The sequence below is a fragment of the Siniperca chuatsi genome, linkage group LG7 (assembly GCF_020085105.1).
Source record: "Siniperca chuatsi isolate FFG_IHB_CAS linkage group LG7, ASM2008510v1, whole genome shotgun sequence".
Taxonomy (NCBI): domain Eukaryota; kingdom Metazoa; phylum Chordata; class Actinopteri; order Centrarchiformes; family Sinipercidae; genus Siniperca; species Siniperca chuatsi.
In genome coordinates, this window is record NC_058048.1 from 3,450,294 (window position 1) to 3,466,553 (window position 16,260).

The window sequence follows — 16,260 nt, forward strand, 5'->3', positions numbered from 1 at the left end:
TTTCAAGGTGCTCCAAATTTATGCACCTCCATCTTTAAATCAAACTGGGAAATGGTGGGATAATCAATCAAGAACAACTCCATCATAGTATGTGCTAAAGCGTGCTTGTACAATGAATTGGAGGTCAGCCATGAACAATATTAGACTGGAGGCCTGAGCAGGGGAGCCGAGACAGAAATCTCCACCTTGTCTGTGACGCACTGCGGCCTCTCAACATTGGCCAGGAGTGAAAATGGCCAATCAGTGATTTGAAATGAAGCACTGTGGAGAATGAGGAGGGGGGAGGGGGCTGACACTGTATCCAGCTAAAAAGAAAGGAGCCTCAGCCTCCGCCATTTTGACTGTAGAAGAAACAAGGAGGCCTAGAACAGATGGAGTAAGAAATGTGGTGGCGTGCACTAGCCAGACCCCCTTTCCCCACCTCCTGCCAATTACACAAGAAAATGTTTTGCCAGGGAGAGAAAAGGCCAGACTCCCACCACTGTAAATCTGACACCCCCTCACTCCTACCACCACAGCACCAACAGCAGTAACGCTTCAAATTAGTGAAATCGAAGCAGTTTACCCACTGCACCACTTAGAAGATGGACCACGTTTTCAGCTTGACAATCTCAGAGGTGTCCGAGACACGCAGCCTAAAGCACTGATAATACAAAATGGAGGGAATATCCAGCAACCGACATTTCTACAAAATCAGAATGTAAGAGCACCAAAACAGTTTATGTATGAATGTCTGAATCATTCATTCAGACATGTGGGAGATTTGTTTTCAGCAATGCAAAATGCAGATTCACAATTTGAAAAAGGTCGGGTCCCAATGCCCTAAAGCAGGAAAATGACCTGGTTTTCAACTCTGGATGGTATAATAACAACAACACAACACTGAAAGATAAAATAAATCTATTCAATAGATACCTTCATAGACAGCACTTGTGTATGCATATAATATTATGTAATTGCAAAATGTCCAGGAGTTTTTTGTTAGTTGTTTGTGCTGGGAACAGGGTCCGATATTTTCAGATTTAATACTTTGACATCTTCGACACCTTGTTTAACTATCATAACAACATACCCAATTTTACATATATTTATATGTTTCAATAACATATAGCTAAAAATTAAATTTGTATTTTGTCTAACCCTGTCGCCTAAAAATTACATTTAATCAGAAAAGTGGACTCTGCACTTTGAGAAACAAACAGGACGCTGCTGATATTCTTGCATGTCATCGTTATTCTGTCAAAACTGCATCTCCAAAATATCTATTCCTTAGCTGAAACAACGGCCATGTTTTCATGAGTTTTTAAACTGTATATTTAACTTCAGAAGCAGGTGAATTTTCTCAATCCATAAAGGGAGAAAAGACAGTTTATTTAAAAACTTAAACATTAACTAATTTGGAGATTCACTGGACAGTGGCGATTTTGCACTTTTTGGTATAAATAAAATATTACTATGAAAAGAGCAGACTATTAACATGAACAACCACATACACTTAAATACATTATATCATATTTAATATAGAATGTAATGAAATTAGGAGTGGAGGATATACTTATAGAGTTCATCCTGATTGTAGTTGCATGAACACTATTTTTTGTCTGAAATCCCATAAGCACATTAGGAGCTATCACACTGATCACAACCGGAAGGTAACAAGAAAATATAGTTATAGGGTATAAAATAAGGTATTTCATAAGAATTCTGAGAGTCCTGTGGATACTGGTATGTCCCTTCCAGGGATCACCAAATGGAAGTCATATTTCCCAGTCCAACGCTGGTGTCAGACTGACTGCAGCTGTAACCTCCTCCTGCTCCGACCACGTGATGGTGGGAGTGTGTGGAGGTTCAATTCCCCTCCAGAACCTCAGCTCAATTCTGCTGCTATAAAAAAAAAAAATCTAACTTTTTGATTGTTGCAGAGGTGCTGCTTGGGTCTGGCACAGTGAGGACTGAGTTCCCCCAGTGGAGAGGGGACTGAAGGAGCACAGAGGTCAGGCCGAGCTGAGAGCAAAGCAGGAGGTAAGAATGGACAGAGATCCCTGATCCAAAACTACTCAGTATTTTCTTAGGTATGACTAAAACTGTTATTTTTTCTATGGAGTCTGGTGCATTTCTGCAAAGCTAAAGCCTGTTAAAAATTAAAAATAAAAATGGTCAAATATTTCGTCAGATTTTAGCATGAAACAGTTTTTTCTGATTCACTGCTGCATGCAAGGTTGTTGGTTACTATGGACAAACAGTCACATTTCTGCAGGTTTCCCACCTATTCACCTACAGTGATTCCACAGGTTTTGGCCTTATAATCCTTATATGTAAAATGCATGTAAATATACATTTAAATATATATCTCATAAACTGCCACATGCTCTTATATGATTAGAGCTGGGCGATATAAGGCCCATCATTCTCCCTAATGAACGAAAGGCTGAATCTACCGGACTGCACATGCTCTGAATGAGTTCAGGCTTTAGTATAATTGCGTCCTGGCTAATTAGGCTGATTGTCTAATTGGCTCTGACTGAATCAGGGCATTTACGGAGATAAATGCAGCCACATTACAATGAAGGCTTTTGCAGAGTTGCTGTGGTGTGGACAGACATCAGTGCACTCAGCTAAACACACTCCAGGCGTGATTTTACAGCTAATAGTTCAATCAACAAGCAACTTAAATGTACGACGTGAAAAATATTAAAATAATAGAATAACAATGACTGACTTATCGACTTTAGATGGGAGTAAATTAAGCAGAGGATGTGAGTAAAGTGAGGCAGGGCGAGAATAAAGCAGCCAGCAGCTCAGTCTCCACTGCTCAGCAGCGGGAGACAGTCTGTCAGCAGCGCTATCAGGCTGCTTGGAAAGGCAGCGAAGCGGAGCTGCAAACACACACACATGGCCAATCGCTCATGTCACCAACAGATACAGAAGTCACACTGGCACCTGATTTATAGCCGCGCTGCAGACTCACGCTCCATTCACTGCGAAACCACAAGCGCATATTTCACCTGCGAATGCAGCGCGGCCTCCGCGCCCGTCCTCCGCCACCGGCGGGCTGCATGTCCGCAGAGTGACGGCCGCTGGTGGGTCAGTGGCCACAGCACACACACACACACACACACGAAGGCACCGTGCCCCAGCATGGCCTGCTCGGTGCTGTAAGGATTTGCTTGAATATCATTTTGAGGCCGTGATGAGGCTGGAGAGTTCATTTGAAGTGATCCAAATGAGCCTTCGCTGCGTAAAAAAAAAAAAAAGTTTTTTAATTTCTAGATTTTTACCAGAGTTTTCCAGCGTTTGTCTCTATAAATCAAATCATTCTTTTAGTAGTTATGACCCCAGGTATACCTGCGGTTTGAAAAAAAAGGGGGGGAAGTAATACTTCAAGGGCCCTCTGTTGCAGTTCTTCAAAGTTTCCTTGTAAGACTTCCGAGTCCAACCAGAGTAAGTCAAAGAGCGGCAGCTGATCAAAATGAAACGTTCAGCCCTAACAAATAAACCAGGAACGTTCAAATGATATGCTCGAAGCACTTCGTACATTAGTAACATGTTAAAAACACTGTACACGGACAGTCAAATATCCCTCCAGAGCCCTGTGGAGGATGACAGGACTGAAACGGTCTTTACTGCAGCACAGCGGGGCCCGGATACTACAGAGCCGCATTCTGACACTGGAAACTCTGCTCTTCTGTAAATAACAACGGCCAGTGTTTGAGTCCGTTACTCATACTTACTACATAACGCTTTCAAGCTCGACCAATCGTCATTTTTCAAGGAGGGATACAGTCTTTTATTTTGTAAACTGCCAGAGATTATTTCCCGAGGCCGGACAGAGGGAGGGTGCTGCTTTGGACCATTACACTTCTTTAGGTAGGCATAGATTGTTTGTGTAGGCCAGTTCTATATTTAATATTAACTGCTATCGTTTTGGAAATGTACTTATTGGACTGTATTGCTGGTCAGAGGTAACAGCTCGTTTGGTGGACAGCACAGCAGTTAGTTTGGGGCTAAGCAGCCTGATTCTGGAGGTGTGGGCTGCTGCCGCGCTGCAGGGCGATCATCATCTTCTTGAGTGAAAGTGTGTTATTTTCGGAAAGTAAAATGTTTTTTTCAGCTATAATAATTGCTGTGGACGCTTTCGCATTGTAGCCACATCTATGCCACTTCTGACCCGTGAGCAGTGTGTCAGCATCAGTTCAGGGGAAGGAAAGGCTTCCTGAGGCGCAGTCCGGCCTGCTGACCTGGGGTAATGCTGTGGAGACGGTTCACTTCACAGCGGCTTACTATTGACAAGTCCATTCAGGCAACAGGCCCACAATTAAACCATCAAATAATCTGGGCCCCCAAAGCAAGATAATATGGAAAATGACTATGCTTTAAATGGACTGCAGAAGTGCATGTTGGCCGAGTGTTAGTCGCATGCTAAATGTAGATGGTGGTGGGAGTGCTGCTGTCCAGTGGCTGGATGTTACCGAGGCTCAGAGGATGCGCAGTCCGCCTGAAAGGCACTGCTCCCCGGCTGCAGCGTCAGGGCCAGCCCGGTGAGAGAAGCAGGGGGACAAATCACTCTCTCCCTGCTGCTTTCACACATCAAGGGGGCTGAGCAACTGTGTGGGAATGCAACGTGTAGCAATGTGTGTGTGCATGTGTGTATGATTCCAAGCAAACACCCCACTGAGTCGCCCCCCCCCCCCACTCAGAGCTCAGAGTGCGCACTGCACAGGCGCAGAACGCAGCTCGGTGCTGGAGAAGCTGAACGGCACTAAGGCAGCCGAACCGGCCGACGCACCGACACTTCCCAGCGGACAGCCGCCGCTGCAGCCTCCAGAGTCCCGCTAGAGAACAGGCGTTTTTAAAACCACGTGCAGCCGCTGTGGGAAGGGAAACACCCCGCTGTTTACAGGCTGAAGACAGAGCTGCGGCGCACAGGCATGGATTTAAGCAGATGATAGCTGACTGCATGAGGTACAGTACACACACGTACGTGCTGCTGATTAGCGGCAGTGTAAATTGATTATCTGCTGATTATCTGCCTGCTTGTAAACAGCGCTGTCTGTTTCAGACGGGTGTATTAAGGAGACAGTGTCAGAGGACAGGAGGGCTTTAAAATACAGAGTCCATCCTCTGTGAGGGAAGTCAGCTGCGATAATTAGACTGCTCAACTCCCACGGCACGACAATGTGGAAGATTAGAATCTGACAGTTGTGGAGGGAGAGAGGTGCAGCAGGAGTGTGAAATAGGCTAAAGTGGTGCAGCAATTCACCAGCGTTTTCTGTCCATTGCTTATTGCTTATTTTTTGTCTTTTTTCGCATTGTTATTGTTATGTAATAACATCAAGTTATGCAAAAATGTTGGTCTGATTTACAGATGTACGCTGCAGTTTATTATAGTTTTACTATTACTACAATTTATAATAATAACACTTCATTTTCACCACACTATTATTATTATTATTATTATTATTATTATTATTATTATTATTACTATTACTATACATAATTAGAACTTGACTTTTTTATCTTATTGCTTAAATATTGGTCTGTAGGCCTACTTGGTAGGTATTAACAGATGCCAATTTGAAAGTAATAAAATAATGGCGTGAATCTTTAAAATGTAGTTTTATTTTCAAACTATTTTTCAGATATGGAGGGCGGTGTTGACGGGTTTTCATGCTCGGTTCTTACCGGGGCTCCTGCAGCCCGCCACAGGCAGCGGGTGTGTGGTTGCTCTTCCTGAGGAGCAGGGCTGGGCAGCCGTGCTTGGTGGGCACTGGAGTCGCTGCGGCCAGCGCATTTCATCCTGTGAAAAAGTTTGTGATGGCGTTAGATTAAATGCCAGACCTCGGCCTGAGCCTGGTTCCTATATTCGATCATTTTATGGGGATTTTCCAAAAGGACTCTCTGTTTCAGCAGTGGAATTAAATCCCGTCACACTGTGCAGCTGATTATAGATGTTGGAATATTTATTTTTGCGTGCTTTATTTACGTATTCGTCATCTAATATTGTTTGTTGTTTAAAATGAAAAGTCTTCACTGCTGATGCTCAGGTATTTATGCATCAGAGCTACAGACACAAAATGGCGGCAGATTGAATTGAATTAGCCTACAGCAGTTATGCTTTTCAGGCTTTTTTGCATTTGTCATTTAAAAGTCTGCGCTCGGCTTTAAAGGATTTGAATGATGTGGTCAGTGCAGAATATGATGCATACTGATAGTGGCCAGACCACGTGACTTCCACCAGCAGCATGGAGGGAAAAGTGGAGCTAAATTAAATTTGTAGTCAGATGTGCACGGGACACTTGTGTTTTTCTGAACCCTTTCTCAGTGTGGGGATTCTCACGTTTATCCTCTAGATTTTTCCAGACTTTCCACATCTGCATAGGAAAATTACAACACTGTTTATCACTGCTGCACACATGACTTCTTCTTGAAATGCATTGTAATGTTTTACAAGCAGATTCATTTAAAGCAAACATTTCTTACAGTGTAAACAGCAGGCACAAACCAGACTCCCTTGAGGATTTTACACATTTAAATACATTATGTATTCCAAATATCATGAGCTGATCCATAGTAGCACTGTAGAACAGAACTGTTGTTTTCATTTATTTACTTTTTTTATTTTTTTATTAGTGTTGACAGACATGGCATAGTGAGTGTGTGTGTGTGTGTGTGAATACCTGCCCTGAATAGTTTTCAGATTGAGTGTCCCGTGTGACAGAAACAGAAACAGGGTTCTGGCTCGTGCTGCTCAGTTAAACAGGCCCAGTGAAAGGCCCGGTTCCACACTGTAAAAAAGGCGCTGTGGCCATTTTCCTGTCAGCCCTTATCTTTATTAGCTTTCACAAATGTCTCCATCAGTTTACTCTGGACGCCGCCTCTCCACTTTCATGGCTTAGAGAATGGCTGCTCTGTGTTTACAGGCCCACATCTCCAGTATGCAACCCTGAGGAATGAACAGCACTGGGCTTTCAGGGGCAGGGAGAAGAGAGCAACAGGTTTTACACTGATGTACAGTTTGCGTCATTTTTGCCTCATTTCTTCAGAAAGGTTGGTCGTTAAAGTAACTGAGAGCACCATAAAGTTACAGGAGAGTGATGAGAACTTGTGGTCAGTGTGAAATACAGTACCTGAAACATGATATGAAAGACAAATTATAGTTGGAATATGAAATATGTCAGTCTGAAGTGTTGAAATGTTTTTAAATCTAAGCAAGGAAACAGCCTTTTTAATAAAGTAAATGTGTTTGAAGCAGGAATAACTGGTTTGTTAATCCCTCACCAATAGCTATAGCCTTGTAAGTAGCCCTGAGAAAACAGCGTCTGCAGTGTGGAGCTGGATGACACCCTGGAGAGGCTGAGGCAGACGTGGAGCTCGGAGCAGCGGCAGCAGCATGAGGCGCAGACACAGATGAGGGGTTATGAAGCAGTGTGAATGACAATCTGCAGAGGTCCTGTCGGTGTGAGAGACGGGGACATATGACTGTCAACAAAACGACAACACATCCTCCATTTTACGTGCACTGTTAGTTTCACCAGATTTTTTTCCTTGGTGTTGGTCCTTTCCTGTTAAAAAATCGAATCCATCTAGTTCGAAACTGCTTTTAATCCCTACCCTGCATGTTTCATAATTAAATTAAAATCTGCCCTTCAGGTGCGTCAGTTTTACAATGTGTTACAGTACTGCCCATGCATTCTCATATCAAACTGCACTCTCAGTTGTATTTTTACTACAGCTATGACCCCAGCATGAGTGTGATTTGCTGCCGAAGCTTTGATCCAGATTTTCTTCCCCAAATCTGAAACAAAACCCGAGGCTTTGACTTGCTGACTGCGATTCATGGACTGAACAGTCTGAACGGGCTGAGGTTCACACAGGACGATTATTAGCTGCTGGGATTCTCTAGACACTGGATGAGACGGTCAAAGTGGTGCAGGATTTTGTAACCTCTTCAGAGCAGATGAGTACAAAAATACTGAACCGATGTGTGAATTCTGCCCCATTGCACGATGGGACGCAATGAAGGCTGTTCACGCTGAAACAGCGTTAACTTTTTGACTTGGCCACCTTGATGCTGAACGACTAAATATTTAATGAAATTATCCTAAAGGACAAACGCAGACCCTAAAATAGATGAAATCTAAATAGTGATTCTGTATTGTGAAGGCGTATACTGTCATTGCTGATTTTGTATAGCTTTTGTATTGTTTTTGTATTGCCTATCTTTATATTGATTATATCTAAAATAGTTGAAATCTGATTAGTGATTTGTATTGTTCATATCTTAATATGTGGGAATTTATTCTGTGCATACTGAATCTAACTTTTTAAATCATAGCATACAGTGTAGTCAGAAGAGTAAGAGACAAATAGTGTAAACAGCAATATTTCAAAACGTGGTCTTGAATCGTGTCAGCTGAACATGTTGTAAATATGAAGTTTCCTTTCATGATCAACGGAGCCATTTGTTCATGTCTAAATAAGTAACTCCAACTGCTGTTTTTCACCGTCAAACAACTTTCTCACTAGCAACTGGTGGCTGGACACCCAGTCCAGTCCACACAAACGACCTCCTTTTTGCTGAAGCATAAACACATATTCTTGTACTACAAACAAATGGTGATGTAGCAGAGCTGAGAAAAAAATTTGCCAGATTTTTATGTCCACATTTGACATTCAGAGAATTCAATTCTTCAGTTTGGCTTATTAATGCTATTCAAGTAAGGTTTTTTTTTTGCCAAAACATATGTGGCCTGTAGTGGGAAATGGCCTTTATATTAGCACACCTTAGCAGCAGACACTCCCTGAGCAAGACAGGTTTCCTTTCAGGGAGGGGAGGGGTTTATACACTACAATTAAATATTATATATTTCGATTTACATTCAGAAGCCTGTTGAAAATGTGTGAGATGATGGCCAACATCTGCTGAGCTGCAACAATGCTACAATTTCTCACATGCAGGTCAACATCCTAATCCATCTCAACATTGGTAATACAATGCTTCTTAGGCAAAGGTCGTCATTTTTACATAGTTACATAATTTTGTCTATATTCTCAGTTCAAAATGTATTACCTGGTACAACGAATGTAGATTAATGTAGAATTTGGCAACTTAGAGTTTAACAGTTCATACTTACACTCCTGCAAAAGGGCAGTGCGACAGAGTGTGGCGAGCAGACTGCAGATTCATGCAGCAGTCTGTAGGGTATGCTGAATTTGTGCATTTGAGCAGAACTTGATGGCAGGGAGCTAACCAATGGTGCATTTCTACAGTTCCTATGATAGTATGGGCTTCATAATGTGTATTATTTGCATTAGAGAGTCTATATTATATCTGTGTCACATGCCAAGTCTGACGTGCAGCGGACATTTTTCTCTGCTTTCACAGCTACTCACTGATAAGTCCGACAGCTGAGTATTTTTCTAATCCTGCAGAGATGCTGCAGGAGAAGGTTTCAGCTGTGACGGATGAATGTATGAGCCGGGTCCAGACCGGCGGGGAGACGGATCTCCTTCCAGACCAGTCCCGACTGGGTCTGTCCACAGCTCCCACCATTCCCGGCTCCAGTGAGCCCGACCAGGTACACATGACCCTTGAGTCCGCTCGGCAAAAACACACAGTTGCTTGTTATGGCTGCACATTGTAGATTGTTGAAATATGGAGGGATTATTCTCTAGATAGAGCTTAATTAAATGGAATGACATGTTGATTAGATTTTTTTAAAATAAAAAATAAATCAAAACTTGTTTCTAAGCAAGGTTCAGTGGAGAGCGAAACAGCGGAAACATCTGTTCACACTAAAGAGTGTATCATGGTACCTAAAAGTACCAAAAGCCAGCTTTTCATTAATTGCACTTTGATGAATCTTGTGTCAAAACAAATGAAACATTTCAATCAATGAAATGCAGTAAAAATCTGGAGTGGATTTTTAATTTGACATATACTGCAGAAGATTTTATACATTGCTCTGTAGCGTGTTTATATGCATATATTTTAAATGACGTTTTTCTTGATACCCTATTTCCAGTAGGTTATGGTGACGACATGGTTTGGTTTGGGTTGAGTGTAACAGTGATTTCCGCTCTCTTTCAGAGCATTGAGAACATTAAGGTCATTCTTCATGAGAGGGAGCTGTGGAAGAAGTTCCATGAGGCCGGCACAGAGATGATCATTACTAAAGCAGGCAGGTTAGTAAAGCAGCGAACACAACATCTATCAGACACAGTACAGTCTAGACCTAAATTAGTTAGTCATTAGTTATTTTTAGGTTAAAAATTGGTCCCAATGCTCTTATTTTTAATTTAAACATGTTTCTAATCCACCACGAAAAGTAATGTTTGGCACGTGCTTAGAAAAGTAGTAATAGAAATGTGTGTGTATGTGTGCTTGTCTGGTAGCATAGCTCATCTATTAATTCCATTATTAGAAATGACCTTAATAATCAGCGCTGGAAGAAGTATTCATATCTTTTACTGCTACTAAGTAAAAGCAAATAGCAACACAACACTGTAAAAATACTCTGTTACAAGTAAAGGCACTGCATTTCAAATTTTACCCAAGTATGAGCAACAAAAAAATATATTTTATGTCATTATTCTTTTTTTTTTTATTGTTGATGCATTAACATGTAAGGAGCATGTTAATGTTGTAGCAGGTCAAAGTGGAGCTCATTTTAAGTATTTCATGTACTGTTGGATAGTTTAATCTAAAACAATGCATCATTTTATAAGATGATCATAGGTTTTGTATTTAAAATTGTAACTATAGCCAGATCAATGTAGTGGAGTAAAAAGTACAGTATTTCTCTCAGAACTGTAGTGGAGTACAAGTATAAAATAGTTACTTTCCACAACAGTTACATAATTAAGCATTAGGAATTGTACACACCTCACAAAAATGGGATTCAGGTCAAAGTTGGCACAAATAATATAATGCATTACAGCATCAACACTAGAGTTTATTCATCACAAATAGTGATGGAGTGGCTTGAATAAGCCTTTCCTCAAAGAAAACAGTTTCACTGGATTTTCACCAAGATGTCAACAGAAACTTGGAAAATGTTGCATATGTTGTTAGTCACATAATATATTAAACGCTGCTCCTATTCTTCAGGACAAAAAATGTAAGGTTTGTGGAAAATTACAGTGAAAGTGATATTTAAGTGATGGATTCATTACGTAAAATGAGTATCATACCTTTCTGTGACCATCTGTTTAGACAGCTAATAGTAACATAAAGCAGTTATAACTTTGTCTTTCAGGAAGAGACAGAAAGTTCCTGCAGCAGTGACTACATAATTGAAAACACAAATGACTGCTCGGCTTGTTGGATTTAATGCGACCTGAGGATTAGATAGTGATGCCTTTGGACATTAACCAGAGAATGAGTACACTCTCAAATCGACCTCTGCCTCCCATTCCTCATGGGATGGGGTTTTTTTTTTTTTAAGTAAAAAAATGTAAAAGGTCACCACATTTTTTCCTTAATGCTGCATAACCGTAAGAGATGGGCTTTCCCTTGTCCAGCTGATGAAGTGGGCTCTGAATCCTTAAAGCCCTTTGAAGGGCTGTGCAGTGGTTTAGCTATGCAGCTGTGCTGGGAAACCTGTCTGGGTTTACCTACAGTCAGACTGCAGCAGACATGCTGAAGGTCACACAAAAACTGGCTTCATCCTCCAGAAGCAACAGCTCTGAAAATGAACTCACTAAGTGATATCAACACCAGACTGAATTATTCAAGTATGCTATGAATAGTGCATGTAGAACTACTCAAAGTGTTATCATGGCAGAAGACATTTGGTCATGTTGAAATCTGTTGTAGCCCAGTAAAATACAGTATAATATGGTATTAAGTCTTTTCAGTAAAGCGAGATTCATTTTCAGTGATTCTCCAATAATGTTTCAAATATTAATCACAGAGCAGACAAGGAAATGTAAAGAAATAAATAATCCAAACCAGGCTCAGATTATCCCTGAGTGCTCTCAGTAAGTAAAGTAATCAATGATAACTTCTGAAAGTTGAATCTGTTTATTGGTTGTTTATTTCTGTCAAATCTATGACATCACCCACGACAACAGTGACACGCTTGTCTAGTAATCAGAGTCAGATGATAAATCATGAAACAGAAGCCAAATTATTTAAGAGACTTAATTATATATTTGATAACATCACAGACCAGTGCCGAAAAAAATCACAGGGAAAAAAAGAAAGTATGACAATGAACGATATGAAGAGGCGTTCTGCTTGATAAGGGAGTCACATATCTGGGGGGAAAACAAGAGCCATTGTCAGCCAAACCTTAAAATCTTTAATCAAACAACACTGGTGTCAGACTTGTTTTTTTGGAAGGTCTGTAGGACTACATCACTGGATATTGCATTCTACCAAAGCATTAGTTTCATGCATCGGCAAACAGGTGTTAGATGTTTAACTGTTTTCTACCAAGCTGCAACAGCACAATGATTTCTTGGAGCGTGACTGTTGCGTGGCTTTGTGGCCGTAAGCTACTGTATTAGCTAGCCACAAAACTCATGTTAGCATCTCAGTCTTACAACTGTCCTCCTTTAATAAAAGAGATACATATAATTAAATAGGCAGACACCAGTAGGTTGTGAGATCTGAGTATTGTCAGCGGGACAATGGGCCTGTATCCTAATTTGTTTGTACACTTTAATGACTGATTGTACATCGTGAACACATGTAGGGTTACCAGACATCCCGCTGCACAGAATTATGTCCCTTTGTCTCACATCCCATATAATATCACCATACTGCACATTTCCTCTGGCATGTCTGATTGGTCAGTTTAAAACTGCCTCCAGTGTAAAGGCCGCAGCTCAGAGCCAACAAGCAGCAGAGAGAGCAGGTTACGCCGGGGCTTATTTCTGTAGTTCTGGCCATCAGTCCCATTGCTTATGATAACATTTTACTCAACAGCTAATCTTCTTAGACATGGGGATGAAACAACACTGCTAGAGACAGATTTACAAACAAGTGATTTAGCTCTGTCGTTCCCAGCCTTTTTGGCTTGTGATTCTTTCAATCGAGGCAATGTCCATTTGCGGCCCCTCACCATAGGCTGGATTTGTCTTTGAGTTGTACGTAGTTTAACCAAAGAGATTTTTCTCCTTCTCAGATCGTTTCAATTGAATATTTTAGGACTGTAGAAGTGAACCCATCCAGTACTTTACACGAAAAAGCAAAGATTGGAGAAAAATCCGGACAAAAATTATTTTGTGGCAGAAATGTGTCCTCTTGCCTATGCTGTCAATAATCTTGGAGCCTTTATAATTTATTTTGTGACGTCTTGGGGGTCCGGATCCCCACTTAGGTGGCCAAAATCAAAGGCTTAGATAATATGGTACCTATTTAAAAACTTTCTGATCTTTGGTCCAATGGTCCAGGACGTTCCACTGTACAGCTGTGGCTAGCAATGACAATGTGTCACATTCAGTATCTTAGTAAAAGTATAATAAGACCCAGATTGTAAAAACAACCCAAAAGGGAGAAGGTGATGCAGGGTATCTCTTACAAAGTCTTCAGTGTACAGTAGAAGATAGTGAGTGACTATGATATTCTATGTGGAACTGAAAGGTCAAAGGTCAAGGGGAAAGAGTGAATACAGGGTAGAGCGATGGCCAGGAAGAAGTGGCAGCGTGGATCTGCAGGGTGTTGAGTTTGATGTGAGCAGAAAGCCTGTGAGAGTGAGGGGTTGTGTCATGTCAAAATGTTTAAAAGTGTTATGTGTACCATTTTAAACATTACATGATAAATTGACAGTCAGTTTAAAAGCAGTCAGTTTTACTTCTGTTTCATGTTTTCAGCCTTGCCTTAAAGCAGCTAAAATGCTGCTGACTGTTGTGCATGTGGAATGTGTTTTTGAGGAGTTTAAAAGTACTTGGACACAAAGATTAATTTAAAAACACATCAAAAGTCCTAACAAACTTCTAGACTTCTAACAGATTGGAACCCATGAGCACTGACAAATTCTTGAGAATTAATGAGGTGCACTTCCTGTCACAAGCTATAGATTAAAACATTTAGATAAACAGTTGAAATCTTCAAGACCAACTAAAATGTAGGTTTTGTAGTATTAAAGAGGGAGCATTTGGGCATGACAAGTGTGCACGTGTTTATTCAATATATTCTAAAACATATGCACAAGTAGGAACTATGTATGAAACCTTTCTGTTTTGTCACAATAAACTGTTAAAGCTAAATATGCAACAATCAAAGATGATTCTACTTGAAAAAATGAAGCTCTTTATAGCACCACGATGGTTTGTTTGGATGGTACCAATTAAAAGGCAAAGGCATACTGTAAGCTTATCACCAGGGGATGGAGTTGTGTTCCCATGTCAGGCGAGATGGAGTGCCCTTCAGTTCGTAGGCTCTATACTTTAACACTGCGGTTCTTAAAGTTGGTGCCAAGGTGTGTTCAAGAAAAAGGGAATAAGCATAGATATCACCATATTAAAACCCTACTAAATATGTGGTTATGATGCAGTTGGTGACAATAGTTCATGCTTGCCAGTTGTCATACTAACACAACACACTTGCTTGTGAGTTTGTGATGCACAGTAGTCAGAAGTAGCAAATGTCAGAGCAAGCAACGGAAATATTTGTCACTGTAAAAAGAAAAAAAAAAGATAAAAAACGGGTGTCCTGTTTTAAAAAGAGTTTGGGACCCACTGTTGTAACATGTGTGGAGGGTCAGTGCAGAGGTGGCAGGGGAGGAGGTACAGATGCAGAGCAGCCAGGCCGTCATGCAGGGGATCCCACATTCTCCCAACACTCTGAGCTGAAACTTGCTCAGTCCACTCCCATGCAGCACCTAGCTGAGCCTGGTAGACTTGTTATTGTGAGTGTCACTGTCCAGGCGTAATCCTCCCTCTTCAAAGCACCCAGCGCAGATCTTCCCTCACTCTCCCTCTTTATACACAGCCCGTCAAGAGAGCAGCGGCGGGTTGATAAGAGGAATCCGGCGCCCACAATAGTCCGAGTCTGCTAGGTTGTAGCGCTTCATCATCCCCACCAGCGCTCCTTTTGATCTCGCCGTGGTACTGGAGATTCCCAGAGAGGGAATGGATCACTGGAGGGCCTAAACATGTGGGATTGTTAAGAGAAACAGCTGGCTGGGCACAGACACACACACACACACCCTGACACTGATATCATACACACACTCTTCGGCTTCCATTTCTCATGCTCCTCTTAAACTCACTCACTTAGTCACACCACCGTATGTATACGTATGCCTTCATGTTGTCCGCCTTTGAAAATCAGTTGTCCAGAGTTGCAACACCTATATACCAATATATACCATGTTTCATCACATGTAAGATTATAGGCAGACACACAGGCAGCTCAACGACAGGACTAAAATGAAAGCCACTTTAAGAACAGCTACACATAGGTAGACTACAAAAAGGGTGGCCAGTACATATAAAATCACTTTGTTCCATATTACATTATCAGCATATGTTGGACTATAGTCAATTAACTGGAAATTCAACAGAGAAACCATTTACAGATTAAATAACCAGTTGTGAGTGTCTAGAGAATTAAGTACCTGAAAAATCAAGGTAGTTCATTACCATTATGCAAAAATCCTGTTAATCCAATATTGTCGTAAGGCAAAATTTCTATCATCTCTTAGTATATGTCATCATATTTCCCGACCCTAGACTACAGTGACTGTGCTGCTAATGGCACAAAAACAAAAGAAACATTCCATTGCATTTCATTCACTCTCACTACTTTTTACTGGTGTGACTTTTTATTAAAAATTCAAAGTACTGTTAAAGAAGTTAAATATTAATTCTGTAATGATCTGTTTCAATTCAAAATGCACACTTTAACATCTTATAATAAATGTATAAGCACAGTAGGCCGTGCCTTACACTCCAGTGGGGACGTTCCTAAAATGCTGTCTGACCCACTGTGTGCCCTGCCCCCCTCATAATTAAGTAGGCTATTGTTGTTCTCTCTGCCAACGGAAAATGGAGAAAACTAGTGAGCTGTGCTGGATGAATATTTCTGACAACAAAAACTGTCTGAGAAGTAATGTGAGGAAGAATTTTGGATTCGACACCAAAGTTGAAAAAAGACATTTGGGATAAAGGCTGTACCTTGTAAGTCAGTTGACGTCCGATATAATATGGCATTAAAGTCGTCTAATTACAGCCTGTGTTGTCTACTTAACCTATCATAGGCTAGTGTTGGCAGCATTAAATGTGGTGTCTAATATAGCATCATTTGGT

At 41.1% G+C, this 16,260-nt stretch overlaps 2 protein-coding genes across 4 annotated transcripts in view; one reads left to right on the forward strand and one right to left on the reverse strand.

Annotated features, from left to right (window-relative positions):
- Window positions 1-1,957: 1,957 nt before the first annotated feature.
- The window catches only part of tbx4 (T-box transcription factor 4), a 31,073-nt gene continuing 16,770 nt past the window's right edge, over window positions 1,958-16,260 (forward strand). The window contains exons 1-3 of one of the 3 annotated variants that reach the window (XM_044201842.1): window positions 1,958-2,022; window positions 9,433-9,578; window positions 10,091-10,185. In XM_044201842.1, the coding sequence (XP_044057777.1) occupies window positions 9,435-9,578; window positions 10,091-10,185 (239 nt within the window). In that variant the 5' untranslated portion in view covers window positions 1,958-2,022; window positions 9,433-9,434. Of the gene's footprint in view, window positions 2,023-3,767; window positions 3,868-4,711; window positions 4,963-9,432; window positions 9,579-10,090; window positions 10,186-16,260 lie in introns of those variants that run through there. The other 2 variants (XM_044201841.1, XM_044201840.1) reach the window with 2 other exon arrangements.
- brip1 (BRCA1 interacting helicase 1) overlaps window positions 12,105-16,260 on the reverse strand; it is a 130,629-nt gene continuing 126,473 nt past the window's right edge. Inside the window, exon 20 of the mRNA XM_044201836.1 lies at window positions 12,105-15,098. Coding sequence (XP_044057771.1) covers window positions 14,932-15,098 — 167 coding nt within the window. The 3' untranslated portion in view covers window positions 12,105-14,931. The remainder of the gene's footprint in view (window positions 15,099-16,260) is intronic.